The 20997-nt window shown below is 36.2% G+C and overlaps 1 protein-coding gene across 1 annotated transcript in view; it reads left to right on the forward strand.

Annotated features, from left to right (window-relative positions):
• KIF20B (kinesin family member 20B) overlaps positions 1-20997 on the forward strand; it is a 31353-nt gene that overhangs the window by 5620 nt on the left and 4736 nt on the right. Inside the window, exons 8-28 of the mRNA XM_036385194.1 lie at positions 364-558; positions 1434-1545; positions 1984-2055; positions 2403-2549; positions 2990-3152; positions 4127-4381; positions 5134-5273; positions 5880-6030; positions 6972-7197; positions 7761-7822; positions 8003-8122; positions 9701-9866; positions 12888-14082; positions 15403-15541; positions 15815-15937; positions 16402-16462; positions 17083-17208; positions 17469-17605; positions 18547-18702; positions 19590-19766; positions 20319-20483. Coding sequence (XP_036241087.1) covers positions 364-558; positions 1434-1545; positions 1984-2055; positions 2403-2549; positions 2990-3152; positions 4127-4381; positions 5134-5273; positions 5880-6030; positions 6972-7197; positions 7761-7822; positions 8003-8122; positions 9701-9866; positions 12888-14082; positions 15403-15541; positions 15815-15937; positions 16402-16462; positions 17083-17208; positions 17469-17605; positions 18547-18702; positions 19590-19766; positions 20319-20483 — 4088 coding nt within the window. The remainder of the gene's footprint in view (positions 1-363; positions 559-1433; positions 1546-1983; positions 2056-2402; positions 2550-2989; positions 3153-4126; positions 4382-5133; positions 5274-5879; positions 6031-6971; positions 7198-7760; positions 7823-8002; positions 8123-9700; positions 9867-12887; positions 14083-15402; positions 15542-15814; positions 15938-16401; positions 16463-17082; positions 17209-17468; positions 17606-18546; positions 18703-19589; positions 19767-20318; positions 20484-20997) is intronic.

Genomic DNA, 20997 nt, shown 5'->3' on the forward strand with positions numbered 1-20997 from the left:
AGCATTTAAAAAAACTACCTAAATACCACGTTTACTTTAAAAAGTCAAAATAAAGTGTCTTGCCAGTTTAGTTTAGTTTAAAGATGTTGAAGAGATTTGACTAATTCTAACCAAGTTTTACGTGGTTGATAGAATTTAAAAGTGGAAAAGGAAGCAGTAGAGTAGGTGTCTCTTGAAAATATGTAAGTTAAGCATATGAGTTCCAGATATTTAAGAAATGGGGTAGGAACTTAAATGGATTTTTTGAATGAATTTTAGATTTTGACTGGTTCTTAGAAGGTTTGTTATATCAGTTTTTACTGATTAATTTTTTAATGAAGCTCACTAGGTTTATATGGGTTTGTAATATTTTGTACTTGGCAGATTTGGAAGATATCTCACAAGACTTGGAACAATCTATCGCAACTGCAAGAAACTACATCAAGTTTTCTGTCTGGGTGTCATTTTTTGAGATTTACAATGAATGTTTTTATGATCTACTGATTCCTATGTCAAATGACAAGAAAAGAAAAACGCTACGCCTTGCTCAAGACATCAAGGGATGTTCTTTTGTAAAAGGTGAATAGAATACCTTGCAAATTGCCAAATGTAATTTGAAAAGTTGGTCTACATGTAATGATCTTTAGATTAGAAAACTCAATAACAAAATTATTACAATCTACTTACAGAGAAGTATCCCTGCTTTCAATACTATTTTATCTTTTCTCTTGACTAAAACTGTTAAAAGGCTCTGCACTTCACTGCCTTGATATTTCTTTGAAATGGGAGAAATATTAGAAACAAACGGCGAATTTTTAGGGGTTTGCTCATTTCCATTTTCTTAAAAAAAGAGGTCAGTAGTTCTTAACAGTATTTATAATTGGCTCAAACGTTTTTTAGATTTCTGTTTCTGGGATTTTTTTCAGTATTCGCTGGTAGAGAAACAGACTTTAGACATATGGTCATCATATTGCAGGCAAAATGCTTTTGATTTTTTTCAGTTTAGTTGATGGTCCTGAAAGATATCCATATGACTTCCCCTTCCTCCCTTTCCCCCCCCTCAACTGTGGTATAAATTGAAGAGGCTGTTCTTTATTTTAAGATTTAGAAGGTAGAATTCTGCCTTGCTGAATATGACTATAGGGCTTTCTACTCATATTAGACCTTACTTTTTTGACTTCTCTGTGCTCAGGCTAAGGTTGCTCACTTAATTTGAATGGAACGTATTTAACATGCTAATAGAATGATGAAATTATGTGATGTACTTGCCCTTCCTTTCCTATGAGAGGAGGCATTTTGATCTGATTTGTCATCACATAACTTCTGTCTGAAGCAGATGCAGTAAAATGTTTCTATGCCTCAAGTAAATGTCTCGTTGCTGTGCATACATTATCCACATAATACTTATTTTGGTAATGTTATCTAAAAAATTGTCATATATGTTCTTCCTGAAGATCTCCAGTGGGTTCAGATTTCTGACTCTAAAGAAGCTTTTAAACTTCTAAAACTGGGGTTGAAACACCAGAGTATTGCAAGCACGAAACTAAATAATTCCTCCAGCAGAAGGTAAGAAACATTTTGAATAGCACTGGGCACAGGATGATGGGTGGGAGGAAGGAGAAACTAAAACATGGCTTATGGTTTCTAGGAAAGAAGAGGCTTTAACAAGGTCTAGATTTCTAGCCTCAGGTTTGGTGTTCTTTAGAGTAGTGTGTGGCACAATGGCTTAAGCTAAAGGAATTAAATTCTTAAGTAGGGTGAATGTGTACTCAAGCTCACACTATTTTATCAAATATTATACGAAAGCACTTATCTAAATATCTGAGGAAAAATCAAAATACATGCTACATAAACATCTCTTTAAAAGTTTGTATCTGGTTGTGTATGCTTAGATGTATTGACAGATCAAATAACATTTTGAACAGAAGTTGTGGAGGCTAAAAATACTTTGAAAGTATTGATCTACTTTATCACTTCTCTGCTGATTTCAATTTCTCCTTTTAGTCACAGCATATTCACAGTTAAGCTACTGAAAATTGAAGATTCAGGAATACCAAGGGTGACCCGAGTCAATGAGTAAGTTCAGTCTGTCTCTCATGGTGCAGTTGTCAGTTACTCCGTGTTGGTGTGTTGGTGCTGCACCCAGTGCTCACTGGCAGAGCCTCCTGCATGCTGCTCAGCACAAGGTTCTGCCAGACTGCTCAGACTCCTGAACTCATGCAAGTCCCCAGAAGGAAGAGGAGGAAGAGGTGGTTGGTGGGGTGGAATAGGAAGCATGTTAGGCAAATATTTAGTGGAAAATAGTGGGAAGTTTTTTTAGGGAAGCAAACTTGAGAGGGATAAGGAAAAGTGATCATTTTTACAAGTGAATAATTAGTGCATCTTTAAGGTAAATACAGTGATTTTTCCTTGTCTGCTTTCAGATTGTCATTGTGTGATCTTGCTGGTTCTGAAAGATATACCAAGACCCGCAATGAGGGTGACAGATTGAAGGAGAGTGGAAATATAAATACCTCTCTCCTGACTCTGGGCAAGTGTATTAATGCACTCAAGAACTGTCAGCAGTCAAAGTAAGTCCTTATGAATTGCCAATTGGTTGTGTTTTTTAGGTGTTACCTGCATTGTTTAAAAGCTATTGTTTAAAATATACAATAGTAACACTTAAATTTTTGGTAGAAAAAAAGTATAGATTTCTGACGTCTATACTGTAGTCTTGTTGATATACAAAAGTTATCTTTAAACTTGCCTTGTTTTGCTTTTTAATTAAATCACTTAAATTATAACATCCTTTAAACATGCTACCATAGAGGTTAGGGATTTTACTTACTTGTTCTGAGCTTGGCTTATCAAAGAAACTTTGGAATAAATATAAATTTAAAATTTATATTTAAAACACCTTTGTCACTAGTGCCATAGTAAGAGTGAAACTTTGAAGTCTTCAGGCTGGATAGTGCTTACACTGACTGGAATTTACTCAATTTCTGATCACCTGTTCTTTTGTCTTCCAAAGGTTGCAGCAGCACATACCCTTTCGGGAAAGTAAGTTAACTCATTTCCTTCAAGGATTTTTCAGTGGAAAGGGGAAGGTGTACATGATAGTAAACATCAGCAAATGTGCATCAGCATACGAGGAAACACTCAATGTGCTGAAGTTTTCAGCCATAGCACAAAAAGTAAGTGTGTTGTAGTCTATCTTGTTGATCAGTAACTTTGATTTGCTTTAAAAAGCAAGTTCTCTCCCCTTTAGGAATATAAATTTAGTTATGAGATTTGTCTCATACTGCAGTCGTATTTCTAATTACACTGGATTGAGCTTTATCTCCAACAGCTTTCAAAAAGACTATTGGGACTTGGTTTTCCTTTGGAGTATGGGAGTGGAAGCATCTACTGAAAATTTGTAACTCCTATGAAACATCCAGCCTAATAACAAACTTATTATATTTGGAAGAATTTTCCTGAGATCTGGGTACATTTCTCCTGTACATACAACATGCTCTTACTTCTAGCTGTCCTATATACTACTGCTATCTTAACTTGGAATATTGCTCATCTGAAGTACTGATAAAATAGATTGAGCACCGAAGTGTGAAAGGTCATCTTTATGTTCAGAGACTTCAGTGGGAAGGTGGAAGCAGAGTCAGTAGGAGTAAGTGCAGTGATGTAACTCTGGCAAAGTTGGAAGGTGTAAGTGTGGAGGATCAGTATTGTAGCTTTAAAGGAAGCCGTGGAAGAATCTTGTTGGCAGTCAAGTCCATGCCTTGGAATTTGGGCAGGTTAAGTACAATACTAGAAGGAGCAGACTGTAGTGTTTATAGAGCTGTGAAAGAAAATAGATTTTGTGGGATGGTGTTCATGTAATGCAACTGGAAACTCAAAATACAGGAAATGAACAATCTGTTGCTGCCTCTTGTAGGTTATCCAGTGAGTGAGACTTGGTGTTCCTGGGATCCAAAGAAGAGTTAGGCTATAATGTGACAACTTTGTACTCTAGCTGGAAACTGGTCTAAGAGTGACTCTGAACAGAGGATAGATAAGCTGGGAGAGTGCTCTGCTCAGGAAACCTTTAGGAGAGTGCAGCAGGTCTTCACAGTGCTAATGGAGCTTTAAAAAATACCAATAACTTTTTGTTCTTGATTTTTCTGGGTAGGTTTTAGTTATGGACACATCTGTTCTTCCCCAAGATCAGTCATTTGGCCAGAAATTGGCAGGAGAATCATCACTGCTTAATGTCACTAGAATGCCAATCCCAAGGAAAAGAGCTACAATCCTATGGGACAGAACCTTGGAAGATGTGCTTGAAGATGATGATGATGAGATGGAGGAACAGCTCAGTGTGTCAAGAGAAGAAGCAGTGCAGGAAAGTGAAGGAAATGAAGTTGTTATTGCGAAAGAAAAATACATGGTATGTGCCAGGGCTACTTTAAGAATAATTATAGCATGGAGCCTTGAGGCAGTGTATTCTTCTGGTTTCTTCCATCTCACCCTTATTTTTTTTCTTCCCCCCTCATTACCTAATTCTACCTAAATCCAGTGTTAGGAACTACAGATGAGATTGCTTGGTGCTTATTGTGGGGAAAATATGAAATTTTTCAAAGTGCAAACTGAGCAGTAAGAATTGCAGATTTGGCTTTCTCTTCTTTTGGTATCCTGTGGTCAATACACAGAAGATATTACCTATTTTTGAGCAACACAAGATTGTTCCTTTGTTACTTTATACACAAGAAAACTCCAGACACTCTTCTTCAAGAAACAGCAATTTTAGTCACTTCTGGGCAAGACAAGGAGCAGGGGAAGAGAGGACTAGATACCATTTTGTGGAGGTTTCATTTCACCCAAAAAGGGGCATCTGGAAAAATGAAGGCCAGGTTGCGTGGATCTTAAGTCTATCTTTAAAGATAACTTGAAGAATTTTTGTTATAAACTTGGCATTCTTTGGAAATACCCCCACTGTGCTAACCTAAATTGCTGTGTTAGTACCAAACAGGTAGTGCAATCTACTCATAAATCCTTCTGTTTATGGATAAGCTAATGAATGAACCACAAAAACTATTCCCAGCTGCAGAGTAAAGTGTTGTAATGTTTGAGGAATGGGGAAAATCTCACTTGTGGTAAAGGATTTCTTTATGAAAAGCATAATGCTACTTGTAATTCTAGATGCTGGTGAATCTGGTAGAAGAGCTGAGGAACAGACTTATTACTGAAAAGAAAAATAAGTTACTGCTGGAAATAAAAATTCGTGAAGAAGTAGTACAAGAATTTACAGATTATTTTGCTCAACGGGAAATAAATTTCAAGTAAGCTGGCTTTAAGTGGTTTTAAAGTTACTTGTTAACAAAGTGAAAGTAAATTTACTTATTTCATAAATCTCTTCTTTGTAAGACACCACAATCTTCTGCTAGATCTGATCTTCTACTGCATCAGTTAGTGTGTTGGTTTCTGTTTGGATTATGAGCTCAGGAAAAATGCTCTTTAGAAAAGGCTTTGATTTTTCTTTGGGATGAGTAGGAATGTGTTTGTGTATAATTTTTAAATAGTAGTTTTTTTCCTGTAGAACTCTTTCTAAGGGAAGAGCTGCTTTGGTAAGTTGTAGAAAGAGTGGCATTTACAAATTCTTTGGTTCCTTTTTGTTTTAGTGATACTCCAAACATGGCTGTCTCAAGCAGCTTAGAAAAAATGCTTTTTGTTTAGTGCTATCCATAATCTGTGTACTTGTATCCCTCTTAGTCTTCTGGTGTATGTGAAAAATACTTCTGGTTTAGGGTAGCAGCATTATTTTGTGTATTGTTTTGTTGTGCCAAAATAAAGAAGAAAGCATCTCTGTTAGTAGGCAACTGTGCTAATAACTTTGTAGCCTCTCTCATGGCTAGATTTCAGCTGACTTTGTTTTTTCTCTGCTCTAGTAAGTGCCTTTCTAATGAACGAGAGCAGCTTGAAGAAAATGCTGAAAAACGCCTGGAAATCTTCAAGGAACTTGTAAATAGTTGTGCTAAAAATGCAGATGAAAAATGTGAATTACAAGATTGGCCTTGCAGTGAGCAAGCTGGACCTCTGGTATTTTTATCTGTCTGCCCCAAATGTCCCTTTTACTAACTACCTGTTATGGTCATGGTATTTCTCAAGAAATACCAGGGATGGTTTCAAGGAATTGCACACAATATGACTGTGTCCTCAGCAAGATATATTTATCTTACTTAATATAGATGAGACTGCTGAGCCTTGGGATTCAGGAATTTTTGGGGTTTTCTGTATTTCTCCAGCACAAAAGTGACAATTACTCTATACAAAGAAATTGGGAGAAAAGCTGCAAATTTTTTATGCCATAAAATCCGTTTCATTTAGTGCCTATTTAAAATCTTTGAGGCTGACTTTAGGCCCCACATAATGGACTATGCTGGAGTAGCCACAGAGGCTTCTCTCTTAGGACAGTAGTAGCTACAACTGGAGCAATGAGAATTTTTCATCCACCTAAGCCATATCGAGACTCTTAACTTGAGTCTGTCTCTTGAGACTTTGAAACCCTTTTAAAAAAACAGAGGCAAGATGTAAAGTCAGTCTTTTGGGTATAACTTACTATGATAAGTTACCACAGACTTACTTGACCTCACAAACTTTTCCTGCCATATGAAAATTTCAGATATATTCCTTCTAAAACAGTTTGCTTGCTCTGTTCATTCAATGTTCTCATTGGTTTAAAATGTGCTAACTTTTATAGTAAACTTGGAGGGGATATTTATGTGGAAATACAAGGGAAAATGTAATGGTAGGTAATTAAATGTTATGAAAATCAAGCAGCTCTAGCTTGATACTGGAAACTGGTGTGTGAAGGTAGACAAACTGGCAGTCAGTGCATATGAACCCACAAGATGGTTTTGAAGTCAGAATTATAACTGTACTTGTATATTAGAGTGCCTAACAATGTTCCATATTTTCTGTAGAAATAATGGCTTTTGTATAATCCTTTGCCATTTGTAAATGAATCTAAATTCTTTCAGAATGAAGAAAACAGCACAGGCACAGATGCCTGCATTGATTTTGGGGGTGTTATTGATTCTCTGCAAAATGATATCACAGATATCAAAAATCAGGCAGAAGCAGCACACCAGTACATTGTGTCCTTAGAAGACCCACAGGAAACAATTGGCTGTCTTGAGAAACAGCTGGCAAAAATAAGTGCTGAACTAGTTGAGGCCAAGGAAGAGCTGGAAAAGAAAACCAAAGGTAAGCTGGGTCTAAGTGTGATACGAAAGACACAAAAAAAGAAATTAAGTACTGTAAAATAGAAATATTAATCTCATTGTATGGGATTGTGTAACCAAATGATATGTATAATGGTGGTAACCCACTGTTTTGTGTATGTCCAGGTTGAATAATTCTATAGGCCTTGCTTATTTCATTTTTAAGTTGAAACTTAAAATTGTCAACTGCAGCCTTAAGAATTGTGGGGTAAAACATTAAGGTTATTGATCTCCTTGTTGTATTGTAATCCCTGTACTTCATGTTTTGCTGATGCAGTGTACTCAGGCATCATGTGCAACTTTGGAGGAAAAAGTAGCAGCACCTCATAATGATCTCAGCAGAGATCTTGTGATGTGATCTGTATTTGAATGGGTTGCAAGTCTCAGTTCTCCAGTTCAGAAAATGTAAAGAACTTTTGAAATGTCCTAGTAGAAGTCAACTTGAAAATAAGTGTATTCAAAAACTACTGAAGTACCACAAAGACATGGATTACTGAGTAAACTGTGATGGCTGATTAGGTTATGCAGGCTTTTTTCCTGTTACAGGTTTTGAAACACAGAGGATTAAGTTGGATGAGTCTGCTGAGCAACTTAAAGAAGCAACTGAGGTAACTTTCTCAAAAAAAACTTGTGCAGAATTGTTTGCTTTAATACAAAATTCAAATGACTTAAAATGCTATTAGACTATGCTTCTAGCCCTTTTTTATATCAAGCATAGTTTAACTAATCTTGCTTCTAAAAAGCATGATAGAGTTCAATGTAACACTGAACTTTCTTTCTTTTTCAAGAAAATGAATATGCAAAATGAAAGAATTCAAGAACTGATTGACATTGTGAAGCAAAAAGATGAAATGATTATGAAGCTACAAGGTCAGATAGCCCGTTCAGAAGAAACCATAAAAGACTATGTAAGTCTTAGACATCTTAATTGTATTGATACAAAAAAATCTTAATATGTGTTTATAATGGACTTGACTTTGGAAAATTGGCATTTCTTTCAATAATTGCTATTTACTTCAAGTGATAGCAGGTCAGTTGGCATTAAAACTAAAGCCACAGCAAAATGTTAGCAAGGGTGTGTGTAAATAATGAGACTTTCAGAAGTACTGATCTGAATTTATTATTGGAGGACTCCAGATAAGACTCTGAAGAGCCATTAAAAAATAAAAAGACCTCAAACTGTGAGGACATAAAATAGTGGGAATAGAGGAAGTGCATCACTGTCTGAATAAGAGGAAGAAAATGAGGTTTTGGTACAACAAAAGGTCAATTTTAGTTTAAGTTAGAATTTAATAATGTAACAAAAGACAATAATTATGTAAATTGGGGGGGGGAAAATCAGTGCATTCCACCCACCCCCAACATGCTTGCACACTTTCAAGGGAAGTGTGTTAATGTGAATATTTTGAGCAGAATGTGAATTAAGATGGTATGACATGGTTATCTCTGTTTTTGATGTGATTAATAAAACTTGAAATTGTATGGTCTAATGATATCTGCTGAATGCTGGAAGCTAGCTTGGCTGAATGTATACAGGTAAAAAAAGTCAAAACACACAGTAAGAGGTTTTTTTGGGATTTTTTTATTTGAGCCTGATGTCAGTAACCTGAAGTAGTTTTGAGAATGTTTGAAGTGAAACTTACTCAGCACTCTGATTCATTTCTCTTACACTGTGAACTCAAAGCTTTGACCATAGTTTATCTTGTGTTCTGTCTGCCTCACAGCTGTTTAACTCATCAATAGTATGGAATGCCCCAAGAGTGAGTGGAGTGTGATGACTAACTATTACTGCTCCTTCCAAGAGCAAGGCTTTCTTAACTATCCAGTGGTTCCAGGAGACTGTTTGGCATGAAATTTTAAACATGACCATAAACCTCAACTCTATAGTCTATTGTAGATTTTTAATGAAGCACTTATAGATGATTAATTGGTCCTTCACAACCACATGGCTTGTCACTTGTCATCTTGCAAGTAACCAACTTTTTTCTTAGTCAAATAAATATCAGAAGTATGTATAGCAGAACTGACTAGGCTTTCAAATTACATCAAACATGTCATGACAAAAATGATTTTTGGCTTTGCTGAAGGCTGTTAAAGCTCTCAACTCTGACCATGATCAGAATGTGATGAATTTGTAGAACAGACTGTATGCCCTTTTAAAAAATTGGAAATTTCATCAACTCTTTTAACACTGGAAATAGTTTTTGGATGATAAATTAAGTCCTCTTAATGCAAGTTGTGCATTTTGTAGTTCTCTAGTCTCTTGCTCTGATTCCTGTACAATGCAAAGTACTGTTTCTTAGTATCTGAAGTTGCAGGAGCTCTTGGTTTAACTTACTGATCTCTCAGTCAGACTCTTCCTCTGACACCCCCTATGCCCCTTACCCGTAAAGGTTTTGTAAAAATATTTGTATAGAAAAAGCTCCTAAGCCTTTTAAGTGTCCAATTCGTACAACTTCTAAGCAATTGATCATATTTTAACACAGGAGAACACTTTGACTACCAGTAAGAGAAAATTAGCAGAAAAGAACTCTAACCAAGTGATTGAAAGCAGCCAGTTCAAGGATTGTGAGGAAACTGTATTGGAAGTGGGAAGAAAGCGTTGCTTGGAAAATAAGCCTACTGCAGAAGAAGAACCACCTACAAAGAAAGGTACAATTTCTACCATCACTCAACAGGGGGTCTTCCAAAAAAGCTTGGTTACTATTCCAGAACAGAAGAAAAAAGCTGGGAGGTGTAAACATTATGCTTTGAGGAGATCTGCTATGTTACACTGTAAAAGGAAGTAATTGTTCTCTAAATGTAATCCCTTTTGCAGAGGGCTGGCTCTATATCATTTACTCCTAAATGATTGAAATAAAATTTTAGCTTTTAGACTCTTTCCTTTCTGCTGCCTTTCCTTATCTGTGTATCTACCTGCATACCCAGCTGTAGTTCTTAGGCAATTGCTTAGCAGTTACAGTACTAAATTTTCTGTTGCTGGACTTCTGAGAAGGGTAACATCTCCTGCTCAAGTGTTTGAAAATTTCCTAAGCAACCATCAAAGGTGTCAATGACTTACTGATTGTTCAGTCATACAGTATGTGCTGTGAACCTTGACATTTTGCTCTGTGTGTGTGCTGTGAACACACCAGCTCTGCTCAAGGTGACGGTGCTGGCAAAGGAGAAAAATTAATTTTACTCCCATTCAAGTGGAAAGCTGAAGTCCACAAATGGTGTATTTTGTACAGTTCTCATGCTTGCACTTTCAGTCTTTTTGCTCTTCTTGCTTTATCTGTGAGCTTATCAGGTGAATAAAATATTAATAAGTGAGACTGAGCTATATGGGACTTGTGCAAAATGGTATTTGTAAGAGCTCTCTGCCTCTAACTTGACTTCAGGACCCAGCTTAGCTTTAATTTCTCATAGAACTATGGAAAACATGCAAAAGGAAGGTGAGAGGCATTTCCTTTCTGTTAAAGGAGAATTATCAAATTCACATGATCACAGAAAAATAGGATACAGTGAATAAACTGAATATTAAACTATCATTCATTACATAGTGCAGTTAAAGAACAAGGCAGCATTCACTGGGGTAGATCAGTTTTAAGTTTATGGTGCAAAGAGTTTTAGTAAATGGGGTAACATTAGGCTTGCATTGAGACACTGCTGTTGGGGCTCCCCAGAGCTCCATAATGGGCCCAGTTCTCTTCAACATCTTCATAAATAACTTTGATGCAGGACACAAAACTATCCTAAGTTTGCCAGTGATAGCTGTTGACTCCCTCAAAGGGTGGGAAGCCCTGCAGAGAGATCTAGACAAATCACAGAGCTGGGCAATCACCAACCCCCTGAAGTTAACAAAGACAGGTGCCTGACTCTGCACCTGGGGCAGGAAACCCTGGCTCTAAGTACAGATTAGAGAGTGAGAGGCTGGAGAGCAACCCTGCTCTTGATGGTCCTTGAGGGTCCCTTTGAACTCAGATCTACTATGATTCCATGAACAAGCCACTTCATGAAGAGAATATTGAACTTCTGCTGTTTGCTGCCCTAGAAGTTGGGAGAGGCACAGGTATTCGAATTCTCAGATGGCAGACAGAGGTAGATCAGCTAACAGCCAACAGGTGCATATATGGATACTGAAAGACTTCAGCAGGGCTTCACTGTCTCAATTCTTCAATGTCAAGAAAGGTCTATAAAAAATGGCTTGGCCTGCCAGTAGTAGCAAAAAGAGGTGAAAGTATTAGGCTAGGTCAGCTGAGGCTGTGTCATCCAGTAGGGCATTTCTGGTTTTGTAAAACTTCAAGTGTCATTTGAAACCAAGACTAGGCACTTGGACAAACCCTGTGTTAAGATACCTCAGCCCATCTTGCTTTTAGTGAAGCTTGCAAAACTCCAGTCCAGGGAGAGTAATGTGTTGTATTTTGTCTGATAAGTTTTCTTAGGACTACACAACTGGGCTTTCAGTGAAAACCATTTCCAAATACTAAGTTTTTAATCTTGTAGGATTTACAAATAAGACCTTATATGCTACAGTAAGGCTGCTGTTGTGGTTGAGCTAGCAGAAGCACTTGATGTATCTTATAATAGGAAAACAATGGACAAGCAGGAGAAAAGTGTCCTGTTGATTTTCAAAAACCAAAACACTATTGACTGTACAACTTGTTGGCATTGTTCAGAGGATGTTTCCATGCAGTACACCTGTGCTTAATGGTTCAGTGTGAGACTGCCTAACTCTACCTTACTGTAGGTGCAGTACTCATCAGAATCCATATTATCTCCCTGCAGTACATAGTTGAGATAATCTAATCCTTAGAGATAGTCAGACTTGATTTAATAATAAAATATAGCATGCATGTTACTATGAAACCCAATTGGATTCAAAAACACTTGTGTGAAATACAGATGGAGTCAGTTTTGAAAGTGATGAAATCCATGTGATTTTAGTTAAAATGGCTCATTAATTCAGGAAAAGAGTCTTATGTTAATAAAACATGGAAATTTTGGGTTGGAATGACATGTTGTAAATCTTTCTTGGAGGACTTTACATGTAACATATTAGGTATGGGCATTAATGAATCCTTTTATCAAGTTTAGAAATGTATTGAATACAGAAGAGAGGAAAGTTCCAGACACGAAGCAAAAAAAAAAAACAAAACCAAAAATTTGTGCTGGACTTTTAGCTTTGTTTTAAAAGTAAGGTGAGATAGAGCATGCATGAAACTTCTCAGAAAGGTGTATGACACCATTGCTCTCCTAAATGGAGGATGGCTAATTGCTGGCTGTATTTAAAGGGGTTGTTAAATCAGTGGAGATGGAAACTGGTTATCTCTGTGAATGTTACCTAGCTTATAGGTGTTGCAAGTACTAGTGAAATTAGCTAGATTTTTCTCCTAGTGGGGCAGAATAGAAGGTTGGAATAGAACTATAGCAAACTTTTTTTTAAGTCTTATGAACACCTCTTTCTGCAAATTATGCCTAGAAGCCCAAGAGGCATTTTAATGCATATAAAACATCTCAGAGGGTTCTAACAACTTGAAGGCTCTAAAATGCTATGAAAGTGTGGCTTTCAGGTGGTGCTAATTTTCCTTACAGCAATTACAGCTTGGTGTTGCTAGTGACTTGTTGATTTCAATTAACCTGAGCTGTATGGGGATTTATTTGTTCTTGATGTTGTTTTGGTTTTGTTTTTAGGAGATAAGAGAGAGAGTTGGGAAAACTACTGTCTTGATCAAAAGAGAACTAGTAATTCTGAGACCTACATGGAAATATTGGCACTAAAGCAAAGAACTGAAACCTTGGAAGGTCAGATAGCTGTGCTTGAAGAACAGTGCCAAAGAGAAAAAACTGAGAAAGAAGAGTTAAATCAGCAGATAGCAAACTTGCATCTGAAACTCTCTGCTTCTGAAGAAAAGGCTTCTGGCTTAAGTGGAGAACTTCAACAATGTCAAGCTGAATATCAGGAGGCTCTTTCTGAATTGGACAAACAGAAAACTATAAATAAGGAGCAAGAAGTAAAGATTATTCAACTAAATAACGAAGTAACAGATGCTAAACAAAATATAATTAACAAAGTGTCACAAATTAAAACAATGCAGTCCCAGGTAGATGAAATGTATGAATGTCACTCAGAATCTTATGCTGTGGATATTGAGTTGGTTAATGTAAAGGATTCCTTAGACCCTCCAAAAGATGAACCAGAGACAGCTCAAAGGAGTCCTCTGTCCATGCAGTTCCAAACTGCTTCTTCAGCAGATCTGAGACAGGAGAGCTCCTTTCACCACAGCATTGAAAGCATTTGGGAAGAATGCAAAATTATGATTAAGGCTTCCTCACAAAAAAGTCATCAGATCCAACAACTACGTCAGCAAGTTGAAGACTTAGAGAAGAGACTTCATGATAGTGACAATTACAATAATCAACTAAAAATAAAATTAAATGAAATTACAAATCAAGAGCGTCAGTCTGTAAAGGAAAAAGATCTGAATCAGTTACAAGAGCAAATCCAGAAGAAAACCCAGGATTTTGAAAAACAGGCTGCAGAAAATCAGAGAGTAATTGCACAGTTTCAGGAGAAAGTTGCCAGCTATGAGGGAGAAATAAGAGATCTTAAATGCCTGTTGGAGGCTTCTAGGACTAAAGATGACAGGATGAAAGAGTTAGAAGAAGAACTAAAAGAAAAAGAATCGACTATTTTAAATCTAGAAAGTAATACAGTAGCTCTGCAAGAGAAATGTGCCAGTGTAGACAAAAAACTGAAAGAACTCAGTGATCGAGAAGCAAATTTGAAGGATGAAGCTGTGCAGTTGATGAACAGTTTGGAGACCATGAAACGCGTTCTTCAGGAAAAGGAGAAAAATGAGTGTGAGCAAATACAGTCTATGGAACTGTAAGTAAATAATGAGATTATTCCTAAGCCTTTAAGAATAAAATTAAGTTAAAACTCCCTTATATGAACATCAGTTTGATATACCACATTTGCATGTTTATAAACTTGTTAACCAAACTGCTTCTTTGTGGAATTTTTATACGCTGCTCGAATTTTACATTTGCATATTCTGCAGTCTATGTTTTCCTCACCTGTTTGTATACTCTTTCAAAAATATACATCTAAATCATGTGGAACTATTGTGCAGGGAAATAGGAGCATACAATAAAATCAATTATTTGGGGATTTCTAATAATTTTGTTGCAGACCCTTTCTGAAAGAAATTGGATAATGTAATATTATACGCTGTAACTTGTATAAAAGTAGGGCATGTTTTCTTTGGAAAGGACTAAATGGTAAAAGGAAAGGAGGAAAGGGGAGGGGGGAAAAGCCTAGGGAGTAAACAGATGGTTTTGATAACAGCTATTCTAGGTGTACAGTCTACTGTAAGACTTAAGGAAATAATGGGTGTAGAGGGTAGAACTTTGCTCACCACCCTCTACTTTTTAAACCTGTAAGAAATAGGAGACTATGTACATCTGAAGGATGATATTTGCAATATGGGAAGGAAATTGCAATTATGTCAGGATAGCTTTAAGATGTTATGTAGCCCTTCACCTGAGTATGGTTTCTTTAGTGCTGTATCTGTGGGTACTGCACATACTCCAAAGTACAGTTTAGCATGAAGGTCTGATGGTCCCCAACCCTGTGCTGGTGAAGCTTTGAAAGATTTCTCTTTGTGAAGCCTTGTATTGTATTGTCATTTATAGGACCTGAAAAACCTTCCTTTAGTTAGTTTAAAAGTCCAAGATGTCCTACTGGAAACTCCTTGAAATAAATGTGATCACTTAAAAATAAACCCATCAAACTTATTCTTTACTTTGCAGAACTTGTGATGGCAGGATTTATTGCAGTGTTACTGGAGTTTTTTCCACTTTTTATTCATCTTTATACTTACAAGAACTGGGATGTAGTTATCAACTTTAAACTTACTTGCTTTTAACCTTGCGCTTTTCTAATTTTTAAGGTCACCTAATGATAAAAAATATTGCTCTACTGTGCTTAAAAAGATAATATTTTTGAAAATTGAGTGTTCAGAAGTGAATCTGATCAGTTTGTTACTTCAGGCTCATATAGTAAGACATTGAAATCCAAATGTAAATTCTAAAGCTTGTCATTCATCTGACAGAGCTGAGATTCTATTTGCTAATAAAACCAGCTAAGAGCCTGAGCTAGCATTTAAAACTGATGTTATTTATGTCTCTTAATTTCTAACCCAAGGCTACGTAAAGATCTGTCTGAAAGCTCTGCCCTTGTACAAAGTTTGAAAAAAGATTTGCAGAGGAAAGAGGAAGAATACACAGATTTGAAAGAGAAGTTTTCTGATGCCAAGAAACAAATTCAGCAAGTACAAAAAGAGGTTAGTAACCATAGGCAAAATGTTTCTTCTGCAAGTTTGGGCTTCTGTTATTAAAACATGTTTTCACAAACCTCAGTCTATGGATGTTAAAAGAGATTCATAATAAGGCTATTTTGAGTGATATATTTTAAGTATCTTCCCTTGTGCACTACCAGCCCCTGAAATTTAATGAAGATGCTTGCAAAAATTTAAGTAGTTGATTATCTAGATAACTTACAGAGATTGTAAAAGGCTTATAACTAAATGTAAGTTTTGCTGGCTCTCTTGTTGCAGGTGTGTACAATGCAAATTCAAGAGAAATCCCTGAGGAAACAAGTTGATGAACTTGAGAAAATTAAAAAGCAGTTTAGTGATGAATTAGAGTTCAAACAGCGCACAATCTTGCAACTTAAAAAGGTATTTTTTAAATAAAATTTTACTTGCTCTTAATTTTTTAACTAATCTACTAATGAGACAAGTTATTGAAGCAGCTGGAGAAAGCTTACAAAAGCTGGGGTAAAAATAGGAGTAGCCAGCTGAAATGAGTTTTAACAGATAAATGAAAAATGTTTAAAGAAATTCTCATGCAGGACTTATTTAAAACAATTTGAGAATTAGTCTAGTAAATAAATACTTAATACCTGCAGAGTTTCTGATTAGTTCCACTTAGATATATTAGTAGTAATGTCTCTTTTTCTTTTTAAACAGCTGGAATGCTTCTTTATACTATGTGAAGAACTTATTTGTTGGGACTATTTGTCTTAAATGCCTTATTTATTATTTATTACATTCAAAATGAAAAGCTATTAATTTCTAGCATATGTATTTGCTTCTTTCAGCATGTTCTAATTTCTTTAATTTCCTTTTAATGTGATATTTAGGACCAGTTGGATAAAATAAAGCTGGAAGAAATCTCCAAACAGTATGAGAAAACACATAAAGGTCAGAAAGAACTATAATTGTTCAAATTTTTTTGTGTGTGTGCAATGGCAACATAATGAGTGATCATGTTAATAACAAATTTGAAAAGTCTTGTGTATTTATATTTTAGAGACACTCCAACCTGGGTGTTGGAATCTCACAGTCAGAAAGTAATTTTTATAGAATTGTTACTAGATATATTTGTAAGGAATAAACAGTCTCAGATTAAGAAATGTAAGCAGAGAAAATCTTAGTGTTCATTTAGTCAATACTGGCGTTTATTTGGTTTTATTTGAGTTGTCCATTTTAGCGAAAGCATGAACCAGCACCCTATTGTGTACGGTAGCACAAAGTTTCTGCAGATTTGATAAATGTCTAGGGGTTGAACAGTAGTTAATTTCTCATAGCCACACAAGCCATATTTTGATGTTTTAACACCAAAACACACATCTAAGGTCCGCTGGTGATAATAGAATCACTTAAGAATTTGGGATCTGGAAAGTTCTGTATAGATGTTCTATTTCTTTGTAATAGAGCTTTTGATCTCAGGGAGTGGAGAAATGACTTGTAACTAAGGCAGTTTGGGAGAATGGTGGGAACTAGGAGGAGGCTCATCTGTAAATTAATTTTCATATTTTCAGATCTGTGTGCAAAGGAGAAAATAATTGAAGATATGCGGATGACATTAGAAGAACAAGAACAGACTCAGACTGAACAAGATAAAGTGCTTGAAGCCAAATTAGAAGAGACCAACAGATTGGTTTTGGGTAATCTCTCCATGGAGAGGGAACAGGGAAGGGAAATTGTTTTGAATGTGTATTATGATAGCTGCTTTACATTTCTGGTTTTACTTATCAATTGCTATTTAGGTGTTACTTTTACATAACAAATAGCAATTTCCTAAAAGGCTTCTGTTGTCTGTGATCATAGCTGGTAAATCCAAGCAACTTTAGTAAGAGGATGGGAACATGTTCAAATACATGTTTAAAATAATGCATTATGTAAACTCATTTTATGTTCTTCCTAGAACTGGAAGCATGGAAGCAGAAATATAGAGAGCTGAATAACCAGTGCAATAGTGACTGGCAGCAAAAGATGAGCAAAAATGAGGAGAAAACCATAAATGAAGATGAGGAATTAATAAAGCTGCAAAAAGAACTGGAGGTAAAACACAATGATATAATTCATACTTAAATCTAAGGGCACAACACCCATTTAAGGAGTATTAGGTATTTTTTGTGTCACTGTCTTCAAGAGGCTAGGGCATGATATGGTAAAGAAAACCTCCTTGGAAGCATCTTTTCCATACAGCATCACTGTTGCCCTGTAATGGAGTGCACCCTGCCCTACGTTTTGCTGCTGCTATGCACAGGGCTCTGTAGCTGCTTTCCCCTTACAGCTGCCTTAATCCAACACCTGATATCAGTTCCAGGGATCTCTCCTGTCAGTTGCTAAATCAAACTCTCTCTCAAGATCTTGTGCTTGCTGCATGGCCTGTAAGCCCTTCCTGTGAAGCTAAGGACTTTCCTCTAACTCTCCTTGGATTAGAAAGTAGACTTATTTTCTAAGCAACTTTTCAGGTGCTTCCTGCCTTATGCGGTAAAATGTCTGACAAGAGGTTTGATTGTGATAGAAAAGGAGACGAAGTTGCTGTGGATTGAAGTGACATTCTTAGGCACATGCTGTCTCTGCCTACCATTCAAACTGTCCTGCATTGTTTCCCTTTCAGTCTTGAAGCAGAGATTCGTTTTCTAATGTGTCCTGTAAGGCAGCATAAAAGCTTGGGGATTTGTAAGGTAGAAGTGTCTGTTTACCATTACTTTTGACATACGTATCTGTGATTGACCCAGAATGCTTTGAGGAAAAAAATTCTATTCCATGAAGATGTGCCAGTCTGAATAAGAAATGCTGAAAATTGATAATTTTTGCAATACAGAAGAACAAGTATTCCACAATGAGTAAAATACTTGTACCTGGGAGTATGCTAGAGTAAAACTGTGCTACTGTTTCTGTTATGTTTTTGAAATTATCCATGCAATGATATTCTGAATTTTAAGTCTTTTTTCTCTCTACTTATGGTTTTATTTCTGGTTTCATCCAATTAGGAAAATGAGGCAAAGTATCAAACTGATAGGAAAAAGTGGCTTGAGGAAAAAATGGGACTCATAAATCAAGTAAGAGAAGCTGAGAACCATCGCAACAGGGAAATGAGAAAGTTTGTGGAGGATAGAGAACATCATGTGAAGCAACAAGCAGAAATTGTAAGTGACTTTGTCTCAGCATTGTCCTGTAGTGTCTTTTGTGCAGATAAATCACATAGCAAGTGTTGAACAGTGGGGGCACTTGAGAGTAGCTGGCCTTTGTCAGTTCCCTTACTTTCTCACATGATGAAACCTGGATGAGATGTTCTCAATAAGAAAAAGGAAGACTAGGAGGCTCATAAAATGAAAAAACTTTACACATAATGGAAATTACCATGCCTGTTCCTTCCTGTTCCATTACATTATGAAGTCTTCAAAGTTCATACTATGTGTAAAACACCAATAAATAACCCACACTTAAATGAATTGCTCCTTAAAAGCTTAGAAAGCTTACTTTGGAAAATACTTAGTCAGTATGCTGTGGTAGTATGTGCTAGTGCTGGGGAGACTGATAGTTACTAACTAAGGCACCTTGTTCACTGGACTGCAGCAAGGTTGCAATTTTTTAATCAGATGAAATTATTATATGAACTTCTGCAATCTAAAACTACATTTGCATCTAGAAGTAGTTAGCAATGCCTTTGTGGACCTGCAATCAGTACAGGAGTATGTTAGGAGTTTACAAATAATTTTACTTTATCTGTGACATTTCTTGACTGAGAACTGTAATTAATAAAATCTTCAAGCGAGCAAACAGGAGCTGTGGTTCTCAAAAAGAAAATTCTCTTCACAAAGAGTATAAATACAGATTTTCTAGTTGAAACATGGCTTACTTTTGCATATTTGTACTGAAACTAGTTCTGTGTGGGCTTTAATAAGATCTGTGTAGGCTCTTAAGCTATTAAAGTTATAAAATAGTACTAACTGTGCAAAACATAACTAGCAGAAGAGTTCAGATACTGTGTAGAAGTGATGTTCTATTCTAACCTACCTTTTTTAATGTTTAGGAAAGACTTGCTGCACAGCTCATAGAGAAGGACAACAATCTTCAAAAGTGGCGTGAGGAAAGAGATGAGCTAGTAGAGGCTTTGGAAGTACAGCTCAAGACTTTGGCTTCTAGTACCATAGAAAAAGATAAAGAAATAGAAAGGCTAAAACAGGCTGCAGTAATGGCTTCAGAAAAGGTCAGTTTTCTCTTTTTCCTGTGTGAATTTTTGAGAGTTTTTTGTTACCCATTGATTCTGCAAAATATTATAGTTGCTCTTTGCATTCTGGCTCTATCTTTTGTTCTTAAACACCATCGTATTGAAACCATTTGCAGCTAATTTAACAAGAAAAGCTTTGCTTGTTTGCAACTGAATTTTTAATGTTAATTAGAGCTTGAAAATATTTAGTAGTTCAAGTAAACACTCTTGTGAATTTGGACTGGATATCTGAAACTCTCACATTTTTTGTCTTTTTCACAGCACCAAGAACTTCATGAGCAAATGGGAGGTGAACTTAGAATTCTAAAAAAGCATAGTAAAATAGAAAGTTTTGTGTTAGGTTTACTCAGACTCTTACAAGGCTTTTCTTCACTTTACATAAAGGCATTAAATTATTGTCTGTGTATTGGATACCTGACTGGTTTAGCAGTTTTAAAACTGTCATGACCAAGTAATCATAATGATGCTCGTGATATATTACTTTCTGTTTACAGTCCTGAGATTTGTGGCAATTTTTGCTATGTTTATTAGGATAAGGAAACTGACATAGAAGATCTAAAAAAACAGCTGGCAGAGAAAGATGACTTTATAAAGGAAATGAAACAGCAGATTAACCATGAAAATCCTCAGTCCTTGGCAGAAGTACCTTTACCCGAAGAAGGACAAGATAAAATCGATCAGTCTGTAAACAAAGAGGTATGTTTGTTTATGTATCAATGATATGTTAATAATTCTGTTGATTTTTTAGTATATATTAATGTATATAGTTCTGAAAATTCCTGGGAATGCATTGCTGCTGGGATTCTGGGTGGGATTCCCTCTCAGAATCCCAGCAGAGCCTGTTGGAGACCTACCTTCTGGCTTTCCATGAGCTTTTATCATTTTCTTTTTTAAGAGGAAGGAGTTTTCACCTTCAGGGTGAAGGAATGTAAGAAGGAACAGCTGGAATTCTCTAGCAGGGAAAGAAAGCTCCTTAAGATACAGAAATATTATACTTTTCTTACAAAAGCTGCTATTACTGTCTAGTTCCTAAGGAGCAGCAGAGTTAAGACTGAGACAATCACTAAGGGCTTGAAAAAGTGAAAAAATACTTGGCAACAAAGTATCAGGCTGAGGAAAATTTCTGTGATCATAGATACAAAAAAGTTCAAAATTTAACAAAAAAGATTTTAGATTATAAGGCCTAAACTCTGCTATAGTTGTTTCTTCA

Source organism: Molothrus ater, chromosome 8, assembly GCF_012460135.2.
Source record: "Molothrus ater isolate BHLD 08-10-18 breed brown headed cowbird chromosome 8, BPBGC_Mater_1.1, whole genome shotgun sequence".
Taxonomy (NCBI): domain Eukaryota; kingdom Metazoa; phylum Chordata; class Aves; order Passeriformes; family Icteridae; genus Molothrus; species Molothrus ater.